Genomic DNA, 26,977 nt, shown 5'->3' on the forward strand with positions numbered 1-26,977 from the left:
GAAGTCCAGTGGGTAAATGAAAACACTGTCAACTACTGTGAACTTTACAGCAAAAATCTAGTTTTTATTTATTGATTCTTTTTTCTGGCATTAATAACTCATTTAACTTTTCTTTATAAATTTGGTATATCAATACAGTATGAAATATAGGTAATGATTAATTTATAGATTAAATGAAATTAAACCCAGTACAATTTAAAGTTGTCAAAGCCTTTTTGTAATGAGTTCATGATCCGTTGTTTTATTCTTTTCTTATAATACGATAACATTGATCTCTGACCTTTCTACTCTTAGGATTGTCATATAGATTAAAATTTAAAAATAGATTTGAAAGCCTATAAAAATTGTGTATTGCTGATTATAATAAACCCTTTGCAATTAGTGTAAATATTTTTCAGATTGTTTTTGAGAATTGAGATCTAAGAAAATACTTGTAATTTGTGTTTACTTTATAGCATAGCTGTTTATATAAGCTAGTGTGTAGATTTGAATGGGTCCCAAAATATGTGATTAAATCAAATAAAAGTCCATTTCTGGCATAGTCTGAAGGCAGGGAGTCCCAGGAATGATGAGGTAGTTTTGTTATATCAGGATATCCAAGGGGCCAGGGTCCTTTTGTCTTTTATTATAATTTCTTTATTTATTTCCTTACCATTTTATCTTTTTTTTTTTTGGTGGGTGGGGATAATTAGGTTTATTTATTCATTCACTTATTTTTAATGCAGGCATGGGGTTTGAGCCTAGGACCCTGTGCATGCTAAGCACGTGCTCTACCACTGAGCTATATACCCCGCCCAGGGTCCTTTTGTTGTTCTGTTATCCTTAGGATTTTATCCTCATCCCTGTGGTCCAACATGACTTGCCATCAAATCCATGTTCTAAGCAGCAGGAGGCAGAAAGGGCACACACGGTTCCTTTGTAGACATGGTCTAAACATTGAGTGTAGACATGGTCTAAACGTTGATCTGTTTTTCTCATGTCCTATTGGCCAGGGACACAGTTGCACTTAGCTGAATGGGAAGCTGGAGAACGTAGTCTATTGCAGAATGCATGTTCCCAGCTAAAATGTGGGAGTCTTAGCTGTAGGAAAAGCTAGTTATCCGGGAACAACTACCAGCCTCTGCTGTATCTACTTTAAAATTGAATCTCATGCTTGGGCTTGGTTTAGGTTAAATATGTATTATAATTTATGATATTTGAAAGCAAATTACCTCAATACTTGACTTTATACAAACATTACATGTATTTTCAAGTCTCTTTGACTTTCCTCAGCCCGTTATGACCTTCACCATCTCTTGTCCTCCACCTTCCTCCTCCAAAGCCCAGTTCAGATGTTGTGTATCACCTCCTCGGTGAAGAGTTCTTTAACCTTCGTTCTTTAATTCATTGTTTTATCCTTGCTATTCCGTTATAACACAGTATATGTGCTCCTTTGTTGTGGTGTCTAATAAACTCTCCCAAATTTTCTCTTGTTATAATAGGACTGCAGTTTCCTAAATGGTAGAGTTCGTGTCTCATTGATCTCTCTCTTCATAATATAATAGCTCATGATAGTTTTGAATGGGAAGTTTGAAATTACAGCTCAATTTCTGTTTCCAACATAGTGTGCCATTCTGGATAACTCACTCAGTCTTTGTGTTCTGTGTGTGTGTGTTTTTCCTTTCCAGTAAAATGGGGGAAATTATAACTCTTTATCTGCATCATAAGGCTAAAATGAAGATAAAATAATTTGAAAAATGTACTGTCAATTGCATATTTAATTCATGAGATTTCACACTTTGCTGCATTATTAGGAATTTGGGGAAACTGATCAAAATTGAATGGCTTATCAAGTCAAATTTGTATTCTGAGATTTTTTCACAGTGATATTCTGGCAGTGATATTTTGGCTGGTGCCAAAAGGTTCACGTTTCAATAAGAAGTATATAGTATTTATTTAATACTTAATTTTTAATTGAAAATTTCATAAGAAGTTAAGAAGGCGATTCTAATTAGTTTGTATTCTTAACTCAGATTCAGTGATTAGATTTAAAGCCATTGTTACTTAATGAAGCAGAGCCCTAATTATTTTTAATATGATATCTGCCAGTGACAATGCTGGGAATCTAGGATCAGAGATGTTCCTGATTTACAGTATTCCAATGGATAAATTATTTTTCATTAAATGAGATGCTCCTGGGTGACCTTATTTGTGACGTAGAAGGTGTGTTTCTCTAGCTAGCTCTCATACTTGGGTCACGTTAGCCTTTGGAATGTATACTGTAGATGTAGTATTTCCTCTGCTTTTCCACCCTCCAAACTTATGTGTGTTGATATGTCATACCCTTAGAATACTTCCTACCAATTATCTAAATGGTATGTTTTTGGGGAAAAAGATGGTTAAGACGCTTCAAATACACAAAATAAAATTTTAGAGAATAGACTCTAGTAAACAGAAACACTTTGCTATCTCTGAGGAGATCTGAATTTAAATATGTAGGAAATGATTAATTTCTGGGAAAATCTCTGTCATTATTTTTGTGCTTCTGTCCTTAAAGCTCTCACAGTTTTGGCTTGTTTAGTATTTACTGAATGTTCATATTCTACTGGGAGTTTTCCATTACACTGAAGTAGTTTTGCTGTCCATAAACTGAGTACTATAGGATAGAATATATTTTACTTTTGAGTAGTGATCTGATTTCTAAGATTCTTGTAAATTATACATATGCTAACACCTTAGCTTCTGTCGGTCATCATCATCATTGCCACCTGAACAGCTATTCATCATTTAAGATGCGGTTATCTCCCCTGGAAACTTCCCCCTTGATTCCCAGGCAGAAATACGATTCTTTCTTTTGTATTACAAGGGATTTTAAAAATATATATATCTTTATCACAGTTCTTTTAGTTTATATGTCTTTCTCCCAGCTAAATTATGAATTCCAAAATAGCTAGTGACATACTCATGTTTATATATCCTGGATAGTTCCTAGACCATGGTAGACATTTCAGCAAATGTTTATTTGATTGAACGTACATTACTTATGGACATCTTCAGCTGACATCCGTAAAAGGAGTAGTTTGAGAAGACTCTTACACTTACCGTACTTGGTCAGACCCACAGATTATGCAGCAGAGAGTCAATGTCAAAGGTGAGGACTTAAAACTGTAGGAGAAAAAGCTTTGTACATTGCTAAGCACCAGGTGGACTGTAAGTTTGAGCTAAGCAACCAAGTGATCTGTTCCTTTCAGGCTAATATTTTCTGAGTCCTTTGCCTAGGTGATCCATTTATTCTTTCCATTTTCCTTATGAGATTCATGTCATGTTTCATGAGATACAGTGAAGTTAGTGGAGAGTTTCCAGGAAAACATAATGAGTATTATGTTTGATATAAATCTCTGGTCCAAACCTGTCTCAAAGACTTCTATATATTTGATATCAATGGAATAATTAACTTGAGAACCAACGTACACACTGAGTAGGTAGAGGAAATAGTGCACCAGATGGACATTACCAAGCTTTTTCATCTTAGTAACTGACAAGGATGGGATGGATCTGGCCAGTAGAGCAAGTGAAATGGAGATTAGAAACAGAATTCTATTAATTTTGAATAGAATATATATATGACGAGCAGTCTTATAGATAGCCATTTGCTTGATGCAAATAAAATTTTAGGGTAAGTACATAGAAATAATCCTGCAGTGATTTAACTCATTTAATTCTATTTTAGACACACTCTGGAAATAAACTTAGTAAAATTTTGTACTGGGATTGAAAGTTTTAGTTTTCAGGATTACATTAGTTTAGGAGAAAGGGGCAAGCAAAAAGGAAATACATAAATCTTGTAATAGAAGTCTCAGGAAGATAAAAATAGTGAATTCTCGGGTTAAACTTTGAAAAGTATGTTATGTCTATCACTTTGTTTCTAAAAAGCTTATTCTTTAAGATGTGAGAAGGAAAAATTGGTATCTTTAAAGGTGGTTCATTCTTGCTCTTTAACATATAATAGCACTTGGGGCTCATTGATTTTTTTTTTTATTATTATTCCTACCATTTGCAATAGTTATTCATCTGAAGTTTCCTGGCCCTGTCTACACAGTAGCAAGTGCAGTCAGTTGGGAGCTCCTTCACCAGTGGAGAGTCTGGTAATGCAGTCAAGGCAGTGGTAGGTAGGATTACAAAAGCGGTAGGACCACACAGGGGGATTCAGGAGGACACAGCACATTTGGTCATACCAAAGGAAGCTTCAGGGGTTAACCTGGCGTTGCTTTCCCATCTCCCGAAAAAGCCAAGTTTTGTTTTGTTTCATTTTTCTGTTTTGTTTTTTTTAAAATATCAGAATAGTTTGATCCTGTATACCAAGTTTAGAAGCTTAGCCTTGGAAACCAATATTGTGTTTTCTCTCTTCCCTTCAGGACAAAGTCTGTTCCATTTGGGACCGCCTCACCTACCTTACCAGGCAGCACCAGGTCTTCATATGCTTTCAGTTTACCTTCTACTATGGAAAGGATCTTTCCTTGAATGTTCATATTTTCACCTTGAGAAGGCAATATACGTGTCTAGGATGGTTTAAGCAGCTGTAAATAAATGTGACGTAGTCGAAGAGTGGTTTGTGGGAGTTTTACTATATATATATACACATATATAATATTTTCCAGTCTGGTTTCAGACCCCGGCATGGCTTGGAGACAGCGTTGGTGTGTATGAAGGATCTTCCTCGAATGAAGGATTTGGGACACCTTTCCATGATGATTGTATTAGAGCCTCAGCTGCTTTCGTGTTGGTCATGAGGTGATGCTGAACCGAATGCTTGAACTAGCAGGAGTGGCTGGGATTGCATTGGAGTGGTTCCGTTCATTCCTTCCGGGTAGGTACCAGCTAGTGACGTTGGGTGAACATGGACATTGAGGGTCTTTCCGTAGGGAACCCCGCCAGTGTCACTCATGCCCCTGTTCATGTTGAGTGGGTTTGAGAAGGCAAATTGGACACCTGGAGGCCAGGCGGTGATCTGAATGACTCTGTAGAAGATTATGAGGGTGATTCCCAGATCGGTGTTGCTCACATACGTTATTTCTGTTTTGTCAGTGTGACAGTGCAGATTAGAGTCGACACTGAGAAAGTGTGACTTGTTGGAAAGTGAAAATTCGGGAGGCCCTGGTGTCCTTTCTGATTTCTCTGTCTGAATTACAGTTTGTGTAAACTCTGGCCATATTTTGACTCCAAATTCATCTACACACAAAAATCAACATTAGATAGAAATGGTTTATTCTCCTTGCTTGTATATATCCAGAGCCTTCTTCCCTGTGAACACTGACTGCATCTCCATGATCTTTCTTGCTGCAGCTGTAGTCAGCTTGTTCACCCTTCTGCTTGGGGCTCTTTCAAACAGTCTGACTACATTAACAAATATTCTTGAGAGTGACGGCTGATTTTTCCCAGTGAATGTTTTGCTTTATCTTCACTGAGAACACTTCATTATTCTAACCCTGTTTTACTAAGAATCAAATTGGATTGTACTTTTTAAGGAGTTTTATAGCATAAATACTGCCTCTCCTTCTCCTTAAACTGCTTAGGCATTTCAAGTTTTTATAGAGACTATGCCAGAGTTTCTTCAATTTTGAACATGTTCTTTAGAAATTTGGTGCCTCTTCTTGGCTATTATTTATTTACATAATATTATTTCAGTTATTTTCCTTTATGATAATGAAAAGCTTGCTGGTGTTGAACATGGAGAAAGTTTATTAGGTCTAAGGGTAGAATACAGGTAAAGAACTGAAAAGGACAAACACAGATGTATGTGTCTGTAAATACCATTAGAAATGTCTGTTGACTGTCATTTTGGCAAAAGGGCAGGAAACTAACATTTATGCAGTAACTGATCAGTGTCAGGCACTGAGCCAAGCAGTTTCTATTTTTTAGCTCATTTAATCCACACAGAAACATTGAGAAGTGGGTGTTATTTCTTCATTCTACAGATGAGGAAATTGACGCTGAGAGAAGTTAGGTATCTTGCCTAACTTCACACAATTATAAGTGGGAGCTCTGGTATTTGAGCCTGCGTCTGGCTGATTCCAAAGCTCAGTCTTTCCATCACAGTCAGATGTTAGGCCACAGGCAAATGTGAGACTTGAAGTGGGGGTCCCAAAGGAAGAAAAAAAAAAAAGAAAAAGAATGTCTTTTAGAAGGCTTGAACAAACCAAGGAGGAAATGAGAGACATAGGAATGTACTAGCATAACATTTATTTAGAAAATTTCCAGAGTTGTCTTTAAAACTCTGTTTAACAAGCCAGGTGACAAAAGGAACAACTTTAGGATCATCAAATATTTACCATTTATGGGATGAAGAGGTTTCGAGTTTCAGATTTTACCTCTTTGGACATTTGTTCATTCTCTGTTTGGCAATTAAAGTGATGCTATCCCACATCAGACCCTGGGAATCTGTAAGGATCAGTGGGTGGAAGCCAATCAGTAGTTATCTGAGGAGAGACAGCAGTTGAAGAGCTGTACCAGGTGTTTACTGTTTATAAAAGCTTTTTTAAAAAAGTGTGTCTACAGACTTTTCTGTGTGGAACCTCAGCTTCCCATCATAGCCCTTCACGTGCTACATGGTGCTTGTGACTGAAGACATGGTGAATTTTTGTGTTCTCCTTAAACAGTCATTTATTTGGATTTCAGTAAATACTTGTTGTCATCTTTGGAAGAAGTTTGGCTCAGTATTATCAGTTTTGCTTTTTACATTGATAGACAGATGTCTCCCACTATCACAAGAGATACATTCTAGGCATAGCTGGAGAGAATGTTGTTTCTGTGCTTATAAACTGACACTTGGCAGTAGAAAGGTACTATATTATATATTAAAGTTGTTGTTACCCTAACGTGATATGCTCTTATCAATTATGTTAATGGTATCTTTGAAAATACCCCACCTCCCCAAAGAGGTAAAGCTCTTTAACTGTCATGATTTTCAACATCAAAGCTATGTTTTATTTACTCATAGCTCATGAAGTAATGGTCATAATTGAATTCGGCACCTTAAGATTTCCTGACTTAGCCGAAGTGGAATATTGATCTCCTGAAATTAGGTGGCAAGTGCATCGAGGAACCATTTCCTGAAAGTTTTAAGTGGCTATGTAAAGCCTCAAGAATATTAATGCAGATTAAATGAGTGGATTGGAGTTGTGCTTACTTAAATAAGATGTTTGCCAAATGGCCAGAAGCCATGGTAGCCGAAGTTTTGTTTTTTGAAAGCTTGGAAAATGAAGGCAGAAGAACATTTCTCTTAGTGTTGCATCAACATAAATAGGTCTCTGTAATTTTAGTAACTGTTTAATCAGTTACCATTTAGTTAGTCGATTAAATAGGGCTCCAGGTTTAAAATATTTTTCTTGAATTACTGCGTTGGCTCACAAATTCTCTTCCATTCTGTCCCGATTGTATTTACATATTGTTCTCTCTTTTTGTTGCTGGATTTGTTTTCTGGAGGGTCTCTGTCTGCTCGGTTAGAACATTGATAGTGCTGTAAAATAAAGTACAGCAAATCTTGTTTTGTCTAAAGATACATTTCTCCCTATGGGTCATCAAAATGCGCATTTTTTCCTAAGGAAGATGTTTATTTCTGTAAAACAGAGGTAATACATACAATGTATTAGCAGCATTACTTTTGGAATTTATTAGTATGTATATGTGTATAATTTCATAGTTTTCAAAAAAACATTAGCCTGAAACAGTGTTATTTATTCTCTTTTTACATTTACATTGATCTTAGCCATTCTTACCTTTATTTTCCTTTTTTTCTCTGTATGGAAGAGTACTAATTTGGATTGTAGCAAACATAAGCATTTCTGCAATCCCTACTCCCCACTATGTCTCTCATGAATGATATTTCCCAGAGGGTGAAATTAAAACAAGAACTAGGTGTATTAAATTTCTTTCAGGCTTGCTGCCAGATTCTTAGATGTATTTTTAGGTGTCGAATCCTAAGTTTGGGGAAGGGAAGGATGCTTAAATTTGCTGGTCTTTGTATTTATTCTTCCTTTCTCCCAAGCATACTGTTTCCATAAGAGATCTTACCTAGAACTGAGGCCTTTTGTAAAGTTTGTTTTTACTTTATAATTCTATCTGAATTCTGTCAATGTATTTCATGCCATCCCAAGTAATTACAGTGTTTGAATTTCACAAAACTCCTATTTTATTGCACAAAGCTATGTTTATTGACTATCTTTTTATGGTAATACTTTTAATCAAAGCGGACAACTGCCATTGAACAAATTGCCTTGAGAATGCAAGCAGTCAAAGAAAGAGGAGGGGGAGGGAAGAAGGGGGAAGAAAGCTAAATTAAATTGACATTTGTCCTGTGGTATGAATGCCTAACAGTAGTGGTTGGTGTAGTTATTTTTAGACATTCCCTTTATCAAACATTTAAAGGTAAAACTTTTCCCATAGCCAGCAAAACTCTGAGTTGAATTCTTGTGACATTCTGCTGATCAAGGAATTTCCAATAAGTAGTACCAGAGTCTTCTGCAGAGGCAGGGTAGGAGGATGAATCAGAAATGAAGGAATGGACAAGAGAATGCTGATAAATATAATAAATGTTTACGGAACGTGTGATGTATTAACTGTGTTTTATATTAAGGAAGGTAACAAACATGATCAAAAATTTATATACGAAAAGTCAGCATTGGAAGAAAAATTAGAAAAATTCAAATCTAACATTTGAATTCACCTTTGAGAGGGAAACGACTTTTCACAGTTAGAAGCCGTAAAATAAACTACAAAGGAAAAGATCATCCTTATTGAGGATATAAAATTTTATGTATTCACATATCAAAAACGAAACGTTAAGTGACATTTTTTACTCAATATTTTAGATAATACAACATAGAGGTGGTATATAAAGAGTTTATTAAAACAGAAAAAAATGTTGACCTTGGAACATTGTGGTCAAAGGTCATGAACAGAGGAGCTTCAACAAATAAAACTAGGGCATAAACACATACGTGGATAAGAGTTGATCTTACTGATAGTCAAGAAATGCAAGCTAAAATAACTACTGGAGACTGTCCTTAGTTTACCTAATAATCAGTAAAAGCACCTTGACTTCAGATGATGCTTTGTGCTTTTCTACTACTGGTGAGAGCGTAAGCCAAAACAATTCATTTGCCTTATTTGCAGAAGGCCATTACGTAACTTATATCTCCTGAATCAATAATGCCACTTCTGCAAGCCTATCTTAAAATATCCTTGAATGCAAGGAAATAAGTATCATGTACACTAAAATAGTCATATCAATGCTGTATCAGTTATAAATAAAGGACATAATTTAAATGCTCGTCAGCAATATCAGTGGTTCTCAAACCTGACTGCACAGTAAAATCATTTGGAAAAATAAGAAAATGCTGATGCTTGGGCTCCATGCAGGGTTGTTTATTTAATAAGTTTGGAGTTGCCTTAAACTTTGCATTTAAAAAAATTCCCCTAAAAATTCTAATACACAGCCAGATGGAAAACCACTGACTTTTGAAACAAGTTGGTAGAATATTTTTAACCATTCAGTATATTTATTATGATTGTGCAGTAGTATAGAAAGGGTATAATACAAAATGAAACATTGTGATTCAACATTTAGGTAAATTATAACTTTAAAATAGAAAAACGCCAGAAAAACCGGCTAGAAGAAAGTTTATAAAATGCTCAGAGTTGTTTTAAAGAGTTGAGAGTTTTGAGCGATTTTTTAAATCTTTTCTTCAATTGACAGATATTTAGTATGTTCTTATATTACCTTTAAAAGAAAAACTGTGTTTACAAGAAGGGTTCCTGCTGACAAGATTCTCTAGGTAATTTCCTACTGATGGGTTGTTTCTGCCTGTGAATACAGAGATTTATTCTGACTTCTAAAATAATCATATCCTGAAGTTAGAGTTACACCTCATATTATTATAATGAAATCCTCCATAGGATTCTTTTTACCTTTTCTCATCTCAGAAATATTTTCTCATGTAGTTTTCTGACTTTGGAATGTAATAAGCTCAAGTCAGTCATTTTTCCCTTCTTTTATTACTCTACATCTGTGCCTTTCAATTTTCACCTTTCTGAATACCATCTACATGCTGATGGTTCCCCAGTGTTTGTCTCTAACCCCAGCATTAACTCTGATGCATATATGTATCTGAATTTTGGATGCATACCTTTAAATCAATAAGCCCAGAACTAAGTCCGCCATATTTTTTCCAAACCATCTATTCTGTGTTACAATTTTAATTATACCACCATTTACCCCCAACCTGTGAAACAATCCTAAAATCCTTATTCTTCCTGATCATACACATCTAGTCAGTTTCTGTGTCCTACTGGTTCCTTCTCATGTATTTCTTGACTCTTTCTCCATCTCTCTCCCTTACCATCATTGCCGTTGTGAGGTTCTTCTTGTCTTCCCTGCAGTCCAGTACTGCAGGCTCCTAATTGATCTGTCTTCTTCTAGGCCTGTCTCTTTCTGAATCTGTCCTCATGCTAACAGAAGAACAAGGGCATTTTCCTCCTTAAAATCTCCTGGGGCTCTCCATCATCTCCCACTTGAGTCTGAGCTCCTCTCCATGGGGTTTAAACTGAAGTATAAATGTTATGCACATGGCTTAGTGTATATCCTCCTTCAGAGTCTGTTCCCAGCCCTATTCTCCCTCCCACTCACTGCTCTGGAAATACCGAATGATCACGTTTCTGCACACCTCATTCCATTCTGTCTCCGTGTGCCTTCTTCTTGCTACTCTTTCTATCTGAAATGACTTCCTCACCTCCGTTTGATTAGATTAGCAAAAATGTAGCTGTTCACCATGGACTAGAGTGGAAAAAATAGTTACTCTCAGGGAAGGTAATTTGGAAGTAACTATTAAAAATTTTAAAGTGCCCTTTTGATATAAAAATTCTTCTTTTTGGAATCTATCCTAGAGAAATAGTTATACATACTCTCTTGGTCTGTTTGAGCTGCTCTAACAGAACACCATGGACTGTGTGGCTTATCCACAACAGAAATTGGTTTCTCCCAGTTCTGGAGGCTGCAGAGTCTGAGGTCAAGGCACCAGTGAGTTTGGAGTCTGATGAAGGCCTGCTTTCTGGTTCATGGATGCTTGACTTCACACTGAATCCCTATGTGGGAAAGGGAATACAGAGCTGTCTAGGGTCTCTTTTACAAGAACAGTAATCCCATGCATGACGGCTCCATCCTCATGACCTAATCACCTCCCAAAGGCGCCCACCTTCAGATGCCACCACACTGGGGATTAGGTTTCAACATAGGAATTTTGGTAAGAATACAAACATTCAATCCACAGCACATATACAAGGAGAAATATATACCAGAGTCTTCACTTCAGCACTGTTTTAATGGGTAAAAATAGATTCAAACTACTTGTTAAATTATAAGGAAATACATTAAAAATTAGGATACAGTGTATCTACTTTATGAGATAGTAAGAGTAGTATATGAATATTAAGAGCATTTAATATTATATAGAATATTAAGAGCAAAATACATTCCATGGGAAAATGTCTCAGTCATGTTATTAAGTAAAAAAGCATATACCTCCAGTATATACTAACTGCTCTCATTCATGTTGGAGATAAATTTAAAATACCAAACCATAGTGTTGAATATATGCATATATAAGAAAGAAAACAGGAAAAGCTCTGAAAAAGATGGTAGATCTCTAATAGTCATTATTTCTGAAGCAGTGGGTGTCTTTGGGGGAAGTTGAGAGGAATTTATTACTTTTAACTCTGTATAGTGATGTACCTTTATGCTTTCCTATAATTTCCATGTATTTATTTATTTGCTTGCATAAAAATATTTAAACATTAGTATAAGTTGAAACAAGGGAGAAGGATCTGATAGAAAGAAGGCAAAGTGTGGTTAAGAGAACAAAATCATCAACTCTTTTTTCTTTTTTGTTTTGAAAATTTATGAAAATACAGCAAAATATCATAGACCAACAACTACCAGCTGGAATTAACAGTTGTAGACATGTTGTCAGAGTTGCTTTGGATTTCTTTTTTAAATAAAGTCTGGCAGAAAAAGCTGGAGTTCCTTTGATTTCCTTCTCTTCTCAGAGACAGTGTCATAGATTTGCTGTACACTATTGTGGTACAGAATGTTAGAGTTTTACTCTGAATATATAAAGTATATCTCTGTCTAGTTATATTGGTGAACATTTATTGACGAAACAATGACTCTTTGTGAATGTGTGTTGAGTTTTTCTAGGGTCTGTACCAAAAAGCAGAATTACTGATGTGTAAAGCATGAACACCTGTTTTTTCTTTTTTCACTAGATATTGCCAGATGTTTTTCCAAATTGGTTGTGTCAATTTATATTCTCACTAGAGTATTACACAGTTCCTACTTCTGGACATCCTCAACCAATTTTTGGTATTGCCAAACGTCAAATTTTGTTCTACTCTGTAAATTATGAAATGCTAGCTGTCACTACTCTCTGAACATTTTCTGAGTGTCCAAGTCTGACAGGACCCTGTGAGGGGAACACAAAGAATCCTAATGCAGCCAGAGTCCTAGAGAGCTGATGGCCATGGAGCAAGGAGTTGTCAGAAAGCACAGAGCTAAATGCTACAGTCACAGGACAGGCTGTAATGCCTGCAGAAGTTCAGAAACCATCATCATGGGCAGGAGAGTTCATTAGAAGTGCTTAGGAGATGAAGGCGAGGCATGCTTGACAAATGAAAAGGAAGAGGAGAACAGAGGGCGTTGAAGATGAATGGAATGTGAAGGCAGGCAGCGTGGCTAGAAAGAACAGTATGCCAATGGTCAGACCATTATGAATGGCCCTTAAAACCTTAACCAGAAAGAGATACTAGAGCTTCAAAGCAGACCTATTTTAAATGCACCATTTTACAGATGAGAAAATTGAGATTTAGAAAAATGAGGTCAGCTTGTATAAATCACTTATATTAGACAAGTGTCAAAAATCAAATAGGCAGGAGATATATTGGCTTATTTAATATATTGGCATGACCAAGTGATGTCATCGTGCCCCCCCTCCCCTTTCTTCCTCAATTTCACTCTGCTTGCCTCTGGTTAGCTTTGTTCTCGGTGGGCTCTGTCCCTGGGGAGGCAGACGTAGTCACTGACTAATATTTTTTGTACCTTTACAGCTTATGTTTCTACTGAAAATAATGTATACTCATTTCCTTTATTTCTCTACCAGTTCCCCCAAAAGATACTCAAACTCCCACCATTTGGCCAGATAGTTTAACCTGGCTAGCCTTTCCAGAGGGGAAATCAGGAAACCATTTCATTGATGACTAATCACATTAGTGAGGAAGGGAGAGTCTTTAAGAGAAAAGAAGACAGGATATGCAAAGAGGAGATGGCCACGTAGCCTGTGTGGTGTGTAGGGTGTTTGACACACATGATTATAGTCAGCAATTTAAGCAGAATATAGGTGATCACTTATTGTGAGTGCTTTATGTCCACACGTCCATGATCATAACAGCTTTTACAGCAGTGATTAATTCATTTCAACAAACACCTTTTGAGTACATTGAGATTGCTTGTCAAATAATACAAGGATAAATAAATAGGTGTCTCTCCCCTGTGGAGTTTCTAAACTTGTTGGAAGTAGTAAGGGCAGGAAAGTTAGAAGTGTAAACATTTTTGATGGAAGGAAACCATGAGGGATACGCAGAGTGTTGAGATTGAAATACAGTAAGGGAGATACCCTGAGATCACAAAAGGTGTCACCACACAGGTGGTAGTGACAGATTTTATTCTGAGTGGTAAATGGAGCAAGGAGTGGGTTGCAGTTCCAAGCAGAGGGTTTCATACAAGCCAAAACAGAGGTGGGAAACCGCGGAGGCTCGTGGTTTACTGAGTTGGGTCAGATTAAAGGAGAGTGGACTGGCAGTGGGAGAGTGATCTCGGAGTTGGGGAAGAGGAAGATGAGGGAGGTGCCAAGTGTACTGTAGAGGATCTTGATGTCAGCCCGGGAGTTTGTGCTTCCTTCTGTAGGCAGTGAAAACCACTGATGAAGAAAAAAAAAAAAGAGTCAATCAGTCTACTGTACGGCATGGCCTGAAGTCTGAGCAGTGTTTTATTTGTTTTGTGTTTGTTTTTGTTTTTTAAATAGGAAAATTGCTCTGGCCCCCAGTAGGTAGGCTGAATTGGAGCAGAGAGATATTGAAGGCAAGGGTAGGGGTAGGGGTCATACTGCCCACTTGTGATGGAAAGATTATTAGAATTAGAATGGGAGGGAGTGAACGTATAAACTGAAAGATGAACTTGATTGAGGCAGAATAATTCAAATAATCTGAGAAATGCTTCATTCCTGGCTGATCAAGCGAAGAGTTGTACCCATCACTGAGGGAGAAAGAGAATCAGGAGGAAGATCTCTACTGGGAGAGATGAGTCAGACGACTTCTGTGGTGGGTAATGTAATGTTGCGCATATGTAGTGTTTTCATTTATGTGTGGATACTATTTGTAAAGTTTTCAGTGCTATTTAAAGTGCCTGGATGTTTTTCAATTTTATAAATCTACACAAGGAAATACAATTATCGCACTGCACTATTTTTTCAAAGAGAAACAGGTATTTTATATACCTTTAAAATGATTTTTAAGCATTTTGCTAAAAAAATTAAATATTCCTGGAAACACAACTGCTAGGTACTTTTTCCTAATGATCCTAATCATAAATACAGTTTAGCATTTCCCCAGGAATATTTCTTGGCATACTATGAGATATTGCCACATATTATTGTGGGGAAGATTTTTAAATTATATATACTTAGGAAACACTGAGTTAAGCGGGTTTCTGGAGTTATGTAGGATTTTTCAAAGACCAGTATAATATTGTTGACGTATTTGGTGAGTTTGCAAGAGGAGAATGCAGCTTTTTGGAAACGCATTTGACAGTTTTTTGAGCATCACGTGGAACTCATATCCCATAGAACACAGTCAGAAGTGCCGTGGTGTTAGCTGTTGCTAACAAAAATGGGAGACTATGAGTAGCTGCAAGTAGATTATCAAAATTTACATTTTTATGTGAAACTATTTTATCACACCAAATATATTTAGAATGTCTGTTCTTGTCTTTAATGCATGGAATCCATTATTTTATTGTATTTTGGAAGATAACATTTCTTGGCATAAATATTCTCTTTGAGATTACAGTTGTAGGGAAATAGGATAAAGTCCTGAAGCGCCATCAGTGGCCCTGAATTGGCCGCCTCTGCATTGGAGTCGGTGATAGAAGAAATCACATGGTTCCGTCTCAGTCATCTCCTTGGAGTAAACTAGGGATAACATCTAAATTCCAAATGATTTTCTCCTTGTTGTGGCACGTGCCTCAAGGCTCCTTTCTTCCGAATCCCTTGTCATTTCACATGTATTCAGAGAATTCAGTTCAGCTCAGCCTGCACATCTGTAATGTGCAAAGCACTGTCAGAGTGCACATTTACTTCAAGATTAGCTTGCCATATATAATGTGCTCAATAAATATTTATTCAGCTAATGGATTGTGTTATTCTTTAATGATCCAGTTCTACAAAGAGGCATCTCGGTTATGGATCTGAATTCTCTACCATATTCTCTCAAAGTTCTTTCTTCCTTAGTTTTCATAGGGTAGCATTACGTGAGGAAGATAATGAACAGTATCGTCTAATGCAGCTTAGTTCTTTCTTTATATTAGTTGAAATCTACCCTGGGGGAGTCATCACTATAGGCAGCATTGAGTGAAGACGGAGCCAACATCTTACCATTTTCCAGTGCCTGGCTTTTCTTTGTGTGTTTCCGTCAAATGCTACATATTCTTTTTTTAGTATCCAAGGTTAGTTAAGTGGAAGAAACAACTCTATGGACATAGAATACGAGATAGTGGAAAGAGCATGGGCTTTGGAATCAGAATTTGAATTTCAGCTGTATCACTTACTTGTTACTTGATTACAGTCAGATTCTAACCTCTCAGTCTCAGTGACATCTGTAAAACTGGGAATCACGCTTATATTTTATGGTGACTGTACGGAATATAGATAATAGTTGTGAAAGTTCTGTCACATTAGAGATGCTCAATAAATGGTAACTGTAATAATAGATATTTATTATTATCATTCTTTTCTCTCTACCTTTACTAAATACATTATTTTCAATATTAATCACATGTGAAAGGCTACAGGACGGGTGTATATACACTCCCATATCTTCACTTATTTTTGCTAATGAAATAAAAATGAAATTAGGCAAAATATTACCTAAGCCAGTTATTTAAACAAGCTACAGAATATTTAATTTCTTTCCATTTCCCGTCTTTTGCACCTCTAGTTGCTGGTTACTTTGAGCTGTAGTAGTATTTATAATAATAATAATTAATAATAGTAACTCAAATTTTTGAACACATACAATATGCCAGATGCAATTCTAGGTATCTTCCATGTTTTAACTCATTAAATCTTCAGGATAGCCCCCAATGAAATAGTGACTTCTGTTACCCACACTTTGTAATTGAGGAATCTGAGACCCTGAGAGTTGAAGTTCAAAGTCATAGAGATAGTAAGTGATCCAGCCTCAGTTGAACTCAGGCTGACTGGCTCCAGAAGCCTCAGTCTTATTCATTGTACTCCTTTGCCTTTCCCAGTGTATCAGTGGTAATATGGCATGCCACCATGTGCACGGTTGTAGAGAAATAATTGCCAATACCTGGCTACACATGTGATGTCTTCTTCTCTTGATGTCTGCAACTAAGTATAACCACCTCACCTCATATTAGAGGTCTTTAAAAAATGTAATTTAGATTATATACTTTAGCTTACACTTTTATGGAGCTATTGATTAATTTCTTTATAGATCATGTTCAAAAATAGTACTAAGCAAACTTTTGTCCCTGTATTGATGTTTTGAAATTCCTGTCTCCTAAAACAAAAGGTCTGTTTAGTGAATATGGCTGCATGAATCACTGTAGTCTTAATCTCTTAGTAGCTTGGTAGTGTCCATAAAGTGGATAAAATACCTAAGTTCAAATGCCTGTGTATAACCCCCAAAGAATATAGTTTTATATTGTTCAAGCCAATCAGAGATGCGTATTTAGGTTTGGGGCCTGAAAATGTTTCTCTAAATTTAAGAATTAAATTGCACAACATATGTCACTTTGTAATCACATCTTGCCCCAATATCCCCACCTCGTAGAAGAGTCCTTGGGACTATGTTTCTGATTTTACCCTACAAACATGTTGAATATTGAAAATCATGTAGGTTTTCTTTACATAGAAATATGCAGAATGTCTTCCTTTTAAATATCACCCATCTTGAGTTGATTGGTGGTTCCTATTTACTTTTATATCTTTATAAGGACTTTGAAATCAGAGGAGAATTTGGATTTCAGTATCACTTAGTTATTGGACTACAGTAAGATTCTTCACCTCTCAGCCTCAGTTACATCTGCAGAGTCAGGAGTCATACTTAAATTTTGTCTGTGATCTTTGTTGTTTGTCATTGCCCATTAAAAACTTTCACTGGTGTTCTTAGAGGGACTGTGATGTTTGGGACACTGTTCTTGTCTTCAAAATCAAATTTCAGAATTATTCTCAGTCATTTTTTGGCTAACATTTTATGTGCTAAGGTTCTTTAGCTGACATATATGAAGGACTCTGCCTTTTAAGTTTTTATTTTCAGTTATTTTTGGGTGTTCCAGACTAGCAGTGATGTTTCTCAAGAATGAGTTAGTTTGGCCTTGACTTTCTAGGGTAGTTTAATCATCTAGGTTACTAATTTATCAGCTGATACACACTGTGTATATGTATGTTTAAGAGTCATCCACATTCACTGGTAGAAATAGTTAATTGTTGTTCACTAAATAACTAAATAAATAAACCCCTGGATGAATTATTCATTTTTTAACAGTTTAAAAAACTTTTTTGTGAAGTATAACATATATAAAGTCAAATGTACAAATCCTAAGTAAGCAATTTAATTTTCACATAGTGAACACTATGATTCTGTATAAAGAACTGAAACATTACCTACACCCCTGAAGCCCACGTAACTTACTCTTAAAAATATGTTGTTTATAATTAAGACATTTTCTTTAGGCTGTCAACACTGAAAATACTTAAAGGAGCTTTTATTAATTTTTTTGAAAGAGTGAACTTAAAATTATTTCAATTAACTTGTATTACTAGCACATAGTGAAATAACTATCTAATAATGCTGCTTAATAATACTTCTTACATTTGTTGAATTTTTAGACTTGTGGTGGTGTACTTTTTTGATGTTCCCATAATTGCAAAATGAGATTTAATAATGTTTTCAGGAAATAGCTTTCTTCTGAAATTTTTGTTAAGAGGTACTTAAGAAAATAAAGTAGTCTAAGATGTGGATTACTTAAATATTGCCTTACAAAGCATTATTATTTTATGTGGAAAAGAACTGAGGACCACAATGATGATATTTCCTTTGCCACTTCTGTAAATATTCTTCCAATTGCATTCCCCAGGTATTCTCTCTGGTTTTCAAAATAACTCAGATAGACAGGCCATCCTTTCTTTTCACTAAATGTACACTATTAGTAAAATTTTACATGTTTCGTCAACAATTTGATGTGATAAAGCAATGGTTTTTCTGTAGTTCACACAGCACTGGGGCTCTGCAAAGCATCTCTGGGGGTTCTTTGATGTCTAGACAGTTTAAATTATGCCTGCTCCCCTGCCTCCAAATTCCACCCCTGTTCTGCTTCAGGGGTTGTGGGAAATGAAAACAAACCAGAAGGGTTCCACAACCCCACAGTCTAGGGAGAAAAACAAACAAGCAGAATAAGCTGTATATCTACCCTGGCAGGTGTATCGGAAAAGGCCCGATTACAGGGAATGGCGGAAAGAAAGGAACTGGGACAAATCATGTCCTGCTTGTTTATTTCTAATTATGTCCCTAATAGGGAAATGTATGTGCATTGTGGACAAAATGAAAACATAATGGAAGCGTTAGGGAAGAAAGTGGGATTCATCTCTTACCCCAGTCCTCCAGTGTCTTCCTCCCGGCCCACCGCCAAACCAGGAGTTTGGTGCGTTTCTTGCCCGTTGTCTTATTTATTGAAACGGTAAGATGTAAAGTTGCATTTTAAGTTGGAAAAACTAACTTCTCTTTTTCTTTCCTTTTTTCTTTGTTCTCCTTTTGTAAATCGGGATATCGCAATTCTTCCAATTCATCTTTTTAGAAAGTAAGTAACTTTTGAAATATCAGAGATTTTTTTTTGTTAAAATATTGATGTTTTGTTATTTCATATATAGTATACACATGCACGTATTCTGTTACAGATTTTTTAACTTATCAATTCTGACTGAGGTAATAAACTCTTGCATTAAGTGTGAACAAAATTTTTTAAAATTAAAAGTAAGAAATATTACATAGAAGGTGTTCCTGCTATCTAAGAATCCAGGCTTTTAAGACATACTTACCTTATCTTATTTTATGCCCACAGTAAGTCATTGTGTTTTTTAATATATACAGATAAATAGATATTTATGTCTTTCTTAAAGCTGGTCTAGGTATACTTACTAGTTCTACTTTGTCTGAATATAAAAATAATAAAAATCCATAAATAAGACTTTTATTTATCCCTGTTCAATGACAGTTAATTAAGGCATTCATTTCTTTAGGAAAAGCCGTTCAAAATTTCAAGACTTTATGGAAATGTTGAGAATAATAGCAATAAGTAAATGGTATGAAAGATTTTTAAAATTCACTTTCCTATGTATATGTAGTGGATGAAACAGTTACCTTTTTAGTAAGCACTTCACTCTTGCAATGCTTAAGTTGTATTGTTTTTAAATAAAATGGACCGTGTAATTTGGTTTTTTTCCTGTAAAGAAATGCAAGTGATTTGCTTAAAACTGAGTGGCTAATCAGCCAGTGGTTTGAGTAGTAGAATTTGCATTTGACTGCAAAATATTTTTTAATTCTTCTGAAATGCAAATGTATAGTTTTGAATTAAAACAAATTTCATATGTTTGTTTTGGGAAAGATTTGGGAAAATTACAGCAGTCATTGAGACTTGTGGAGATACACTGTCATGTGGTTGTGAGTTACATCTTTTTTAATATTTCCATAGTAATTCTTGAGTTTATTGAGTTAATAAACAGTATAATTTAATAATATATTCATGTTCAACAAAGCTTATTATTTATATGAAACTAGGTGCTTATCACTTAAATTTGCAGCAAGCATAGCATTAAACTGCTATTTAGTAGTCAATTTATCTTCTACAATTATCTTTGGCTTAGTGTACCTTAGAAAAGAAATGTAGATTATAGTGATATTAAATTATATTTGTTCAGTATTCTTTAGCTTTAAATCTGTATTAAACTTTAGTATTCTAAATCTGAATTCTTGGAATTGTGTGTGTCAGGACCTTAGGAATAAAGAACAGGAAGAATGTGTGTGAGGTTTGATGTTAGGTGGACAGTTTTATTAAGTTATATTTTTAAACCGTCTCCATTGTTTTATTTTTATGTATAGGATTCTACTTTACTTGTAGTGTTAACATTTTCTTGCCAAGTCCCTAAAGAAAAATCTGTGTTTCTGACAGTTTCACCAAATTAAAACTCCACAAATCTGGTAGAGTAATTCTCAGCTTCAAATTGCCTGTGCTTTTTTTCTGAAAAGAATAATGATAAAAATATATACTTTGCAGTGTTGAGTATAACATTGTAGCATTATTTATCTGGAATTTATTCATGGACAGACATTTCTGGGAGATGAATATATTTTACTTTGTAAGGTATGCCTGGCCCACTTTACATATGAGCAGAACATCTTTTGTGAGGGAGAATAATGAAATGAGGTCTGGAAGCCTGTAGAAGCTTCGTGAGGAAAGATATTACATAAACACCCAGCATTGTTACCATGTGGACTTTAATGTACTTTAACTGCATTGTTCTATAACCAAATTTATATTAGGGCTGTTGCTTCCTGTCAGACCAAATGGAGCCATATTGATGTGTTGGCACAGAGAAGCTGTTTCCTAAAATAATAAAGAGTGTTCTTCTTCTTATAATGCTTATAAACCTTTATGACCATGATGTGTATATATGCTGACTTGCTGTTATGTGTGTTGTGGCAATTCAGCAAATTTGGCTTTTTCATTTTCCTGGTGAGTTTTCATATTAAGTAAGAGATCTGATAAACTTGGTTTTTAGAAGACTTTTAATTCAGTGACATAAAAGTATGTTTCTATCACAGAAATTCAAACTTCAAAACCTTAATATCCTAAAGGTTCTCATGTCCCGGGATATTTTGGATTGAATACACAAAACCTCTAAGAGGCGAATGGGGTGGAGAAGGGCATCTAATCAGTATTGGTTCAACCAAATGTTGATCATTTAGCGTATTAGGAAGTGAATTGTATATGGAAATACAAGTAAATGAAAGTAATAATTCTGCCTCTAGATTCAAGTGTGCAAAAATATCAGTTTACAAACAAAACACGCAAGAAATTCTAAAGCCTACCCCAGGAAATATATACATATTATGCATTTCGTAAACATCCTTTTAAGTATGTGACTACATTTAATAATGTTTCTACACATGTGCTTTGATATTTTAATCAATAGTTAATGGTGTTTGATTTCTTAAATCTGTTTTCATAATTCAGTCACTTGCATCTTTACCACAGAACATAATTATTAGCTGGGCAGAATTCCCAAACACGTATTTCTTTATTTGACAAATAAAGAATCGAGAAAAGGGTGTCATTGGAGAAGTTATATCAGAGATATAAATACAGATAGAGATTTTTATTTGGCCTTGTTAGAAATGCAATCCCATGAGTAACCTAAATACTTGTAATTTCAAATCAGTTCTTCCCTGGTTTCTTATTATTCTTTTGTTGCTTTTCAACCTATGGGATGGAGCTGTCCTTGAACTTGGTTTATTTGATCATTCAAGTGCAACCATCAAGTTGTCTGTAATATTTAAAAACTGAGGCTTCATGCTATTATTTGTAAAATAACACCGCATAAACGTTTGGGCTTTGGTTTCTTTGAAATACAGTGTTGGTCGCTTTATGAATAAAAGCATAATTTCTATTCAGGAGACTTTTTGCCTGAAGCCTATAAGACAGATGCATCTGATTAACTTTGGCAAAACTGGCCTGGCCTGTTATTGTAATGTAGATGTTTTCAGGGTTGGGAGGATATTTTAAAAAGGCATGTGAGAGGGTCTTTTTTTTTTTTTCCTTAAGAGACTGAGAACAGTTTTGCCACAGAAACTGCGACTCAGACTGCTTCATTTTTTGCACACTTTTATTTTCTAGTGGAACTTCTCCATTAGCCTGTCTGAATGCAATGCTTCACACTAACACTCGAATAGGGGATGGAACATTCTTCAAAATCCCTGGAAAGTCAGGCCTCTATGCTCTCAAAGTAAGTTGGATTGTTCTGTGTATTATGACTGTTATTACTGTGTACCATGCATTTTTTCAGACATGTGAAGGTAAACAAAATTAGATTTGGGTGAAGGGTAGAATGACCCCTTTGCCTTTTAAATGTTTTCAGATGTCTTAAAAATGATTTCATATTAAGTATAAACAATGACATTTTTCTTTAAGGAAAGCATATCTGTGGTTTCACTCTAACATATGGTAATGGAAAATAGTTGTGGCTTCCTTAAAATTCTTGATTCTTAAAAATTTACATGGAGGAGTGCCATGGTTCACCAGCCAAGAGTTTGAGATGATCACAGTTGCCAGAAACAGTTTAACTTAATGACCATCGGTTGAGATACAGACTTCACACCTGTACGCCTTTCTGTTTTTTATAAAAATAAGAAATGTACCCATTCCTCTTGAAAATTTGCTGATTTAAACCAATCATTTCATTTTGAAACAACCAGTGATCTCAAGGAAGTTTTGCTAGTAATGCATACTTGTTACATGAGAAGAATAGAGACATAAGATAAAAAGCTTCAGATAACTGGGTATTTTAGTGTAATTCCCATCCCCATCTAGAATGGAAATCCCATCTAAGAAGTGGAATTCCAGAGGGCAGAAACTGATGATCTGCAAATGGTTGCCTAACTTGGAACTAGCAAGATCAGAGTTTTATTTCTTACAAATTGAAAGGATGTCACTTCTTTAATAAATGACAGATTACTTTTAAAGTTTATTAATTTCCTTTGAGAAGTTTCTTTTTTAATGCTGAAATTTATATGTGGCAAAGAAGCAGGGGTACGTTCTCAGCCACTAAGCATCCAGCTCTCGTTACTGTGTGTGTTTCAGAAAATAACCCAGGTTAATCAAAGGACTTGCATTATTTCAGATGATTTTTGTAGCTACTTGAGTGTCTAATTCATTATTGAAGTTCTGAGTTGTTAAGGCGTTTTCTAAAAGGAGGAAGGTAGAACTGACAAAAACAGAAACAGCCTATGCCGAAAAGGAACTTTGTTTCAGTATGGATCCTAAAGGTTGTCCAAAAAATCAGCTGTGGCAATGTGCTTTTCCCAGGTATTTTTTAACCCCCAAAGAAGTGATTTTACATTAAAAATAAATCAGTATTGAAATTCCAAATCACAAGTGACTGTGACAATTCCTCAGGACCCTGGAATTATCTGGGATGTTTTCAGGTGCTAATACATATCCATAAATCATTATTTTAAAAATAATGTAGAAAGAGGAGTCGTCATGCCCAGCGGATGGAACATTGGATTTAGGCTGCGAGTCTGAATTGGATGGCACAGAAATGGCGGAGGCCAATGCCAATGTGGAAGGAAATGGAGGTAAGTGTGACAGATTTCAAGATATAAATCCTGTTCTCTTAAATTTTAAATAGGTTTCCAATAACTTGCTAACTGAACGCCCTACCATTATAGATAAAATTTTCTTCTAAGTTTTTACCACCTACTTAGATTTATCCTCAAACAATTTTGGTTCAAAAGATTAGCACCTGAGAAAAGTGGACAGTTCTTTGCTTTTTTGTCTTATTTTGTTTTTTTAACAGTTTGGATTTGGAGATTATTCTTGAGTGTTATTAGTATATTTCTCCTCAAGGTGAGAGGGTTACCAGGATATATAATGGTTTTATGCTTATGTGAGGCCTGAGAATGCCAATGTTTTATTTCCAATTGTGCTGATTCTTTTTGTGATCACAAGTAGTTTTATAATAGCTTTTGTTCCTGAGTTTGTCCTTAATAAATTAATCTTAATGTTAAATGCCTCACAATGAAACAATGGCCAGATAAGTTATATTCTTCTGAAATGATTTTGAAAAGTGAACAACCCTTCTAGAATTCTAAGGGGATATTTTCCACCTCTGAATTCTGTCCATGTGGGTTCATTTTTATCTTTCTCAAGACATTTGCATTGTGATTTCTGTTGGTGTATGTAATTTCTGTACTGCCATTTTGGCAAATCTTTGTTCCACAAAAGTTGTACTTTTTTTTTTTTTTTAACCTTACTCACTGGTCCCACAAGTGGACCCAGATCATGATTTGGGAGGAAGGCTGTGTCATTAAAGTCTCTGTTGGTGGACTCATAGAAATCAGTAAATTATCTTTAAACAAACAGACCTTAAAGGATCCTTGCAGAAATATCGTATTTCAGTAATAGCCCAAAGCCATTCATTTTATTAATGGTCATAGGAGTCCCTTTGTATTCTGACTGGCCACTCCTGCCCTCTAAACTGGTGTGCTTTCTGATAGTCCCCAAGAGACTGATTCTGCTCCAGTGCTTTCTGACCTGCAGCAGAGGTGGTGAATTAATGTAGGAAACACAGATTCTTGTCTCAGTAAAATAGCTGAAGTTGGCTTTGTAGACTTTTTTTTTCAACCAACTTTCATTTAATTTGATGTCCTTATTCCTATACCTTTTGAAAACTCAGCTCAACCCCTCACCATTGTTGTGGTGATGCTGTGAACTTTGGCAGGTTCTTGTGGTTAGAGAACAAAGCAGAGACGCATGGCAATTTCTGGCTTCCTGGAGGGGCTGGTGAATGGGGCACCCTCTTCTCCTCTTTTTGTGCTGCCTGCTTGCGTGAGCTCTTGTGTGTTCTATCACCCCCCATTAATGTACATCAGCGTGTATATTGAGTTTCTACTACGTGCCAACAAGTACTGTTCTCAACACTGTAGTTACAGCAGTGAAAAACAAGAGCAAAAAGAGACCTCTAATGGATTTTATTTTGGTAGAGAGACAGACAAAAAGCAAAATAAATATGTAAACTTTACAGCTTATTCCATGTTGACAAGTGATATGGGGCAAAATAAATTAAGTAAGGAGATAAGAGTGAGAGAGAGGGGTATGTTTGAGAAAAGACCCGAGGGGGCAGGTATTTGATGGAAGAGAGTTCTTTGTAGAAGTAGTAGCAATTCCAAAGGCCTTGAGGCAGGAGAGTACCTGGGAAGTTCCAGAAACATCTTGAGGCCAGTGTGGTTGGAGGCCAGAGTGAGGAAGGGAGAAGATGGTAAGATATGATGTCAGAGAAATTATGGGGCCAGCTTGTGTAGTGCCTTGATACAGGCTTTTGTTTTGAGTGAGATGTTAAACCATTGCAGGGTTTTGAGCTAGAAAGACAGTGATCTCACTGAAGGTTTAGCCGGATCACTAAGTACAAAAAACTGTATATAAGGGAACAAGGACAAAAGCAGGGAGACCAGTTAGAAAGATATTGGTATATTCTAGGTAAGAGGTGATGGTGGTTTGGAGAACAGAGGTAGCAGTGGATGTGACGAAAGGTGATTGGATTCTGGGTGTATATACGAAGGTAGACCCAACAGGAGCTGCTGAAATTAGTGTAGTTATAAAATGAAGAGGAGAGTTGGAGATATCCCCAAAGTTTGATTGTCAGCAAATAAAAGAATAGTATTTTCTTTAACTTAAACAGAAAATCTGCAAAAGGATGGGGATTGTTGACGAGGAGCTCAGTTTTGGATATATTAAACATGAGATTCATTTTCAACATCCAAGTGAATGTGTTCAATAATTGGACTTATGGATCTTATTAAATTCATGGGAAAGGCTTTGCTGGAGTGGTCAGTTTTATAGATGATATTTAAAGAAAAGAAACTGGATGAGATCACCAAGGAACTGATAGCAAATAGAAAAGCCCAAAGACTGAGCTCAGGGGAACTTACAATTTTAAGAGGTAGGTGAAATTATGGAACCAGCAAATGAGACTGAGGATAAGTGGACAGGGGAACATGTTCTCTGCGCTGGGATCCAAGTAATGAAAGTGTTCCTGGGGAGGAAGTGACTCAAATATGTCAAATGCTTTTGGTGAGACAAATTATAGTGAAGACTAAGGAAAAAACCATTGGATTTAGCGTTGCAAGTTTATGGATTAACTTGACAATGACTGTTTTTGTCAAATAGTTGAGACCATACACATGAATGGAGTGTGTTCAAAAGAATAGGAGGTCAGAAATTGAGAGATCCCAAGTGTAGACAAGTCTTTTAAGGATTTTGGGGGTAAAGGGAAGGAATGAAATAAGAAAATGACTAGAAGAGAAAGTGGAATAAAGGAAAGCTTTTTTTAATATAAGAGATAAATATTAGAATAATCATATACTGATGGGAAAAGTCTAGTTGAGGAGGAGAATTTGATGAGGAGGAGGGTGTCCTGTTGCCATGTGCTTGATTAGATGAGAGGGAGTGAGATCTATGAAACAGATGAAGAGATTGGCCCTGTTTAGGAGGATGGAGATGCTGTAAGGAAGTAGTAGGGAAAATCAAGGTACTTGGATAGAAATGAAGGTAGGTGAGTACGTGTGGGAGGGGCTGTGGAAGTTCATTTCTCACTGCTCCATCTTTCTCAGTGAAACAGGAAAGAAGTTCATCAGCCAAGGGTGAAGATGGGGAAGTAGAAGATAGAAAATGTTTGTTTAGGGTCTGACAGCATTAAGGACACTCCTAAGGTGTTAGTTGTAACTCTGAGATCAGCCAGTGTGGTTTCTTCATTTTTCTCCAGTCCTGATCATGACCACAGTAGGAGTGTGGAGTTGGTACACAGTTGGATTTGACCAG

At 35.9% G+C, this 26,977-nt stretch overlaps 1 protein-coding gene across 2 annotated transcripts in view; it reads left to right on the top strand.

The window, feature by feature from the left end:
* ASXL3 (ASXL transcriptional regulator 3) overlaps positions 1 to 26,977 on the top strand; it is a 160,491-nt gene that overhangs the window by 43,187 nt on the left and 90,327 nt on the right. Inside the window, exons 3-4 of one of the 2 annotated variants that reach the window (XM_074352218.1) lie at positions 22,277 to 22,385; positions 23,628 to 23,736. In XM_074352218.1, coding sequence (XP_074208319.1) covers positions 22,277 to 22,385; positions 23,628 to 23,736 — 218 coding nt within the window. Of the gene's footprint in view, positions 1 to 22,275; positions 22,386 to 23,627; positions 23,737 to 26,977 lie in introns of those variants that run through there. The other variant, XM_045510495.2, reaches the window with a different exon arrangement.

The sequence above is a fragment of the Camelus bactrianus genome, chromosome 24 (assembly GCF_048773025.1).
Source record: "Camelus bactrianus isolate YW-2024 breed Bactrian camel chromosome 24, ASM4877302v1, whole genome shotgun sequence".
NCBI classification, from domain to species: Eukaryota; Metazoa; Chordata; class Mammalia; order Artiodactyla; family Camelidae; genus Camelus; species Camelus bactrianus.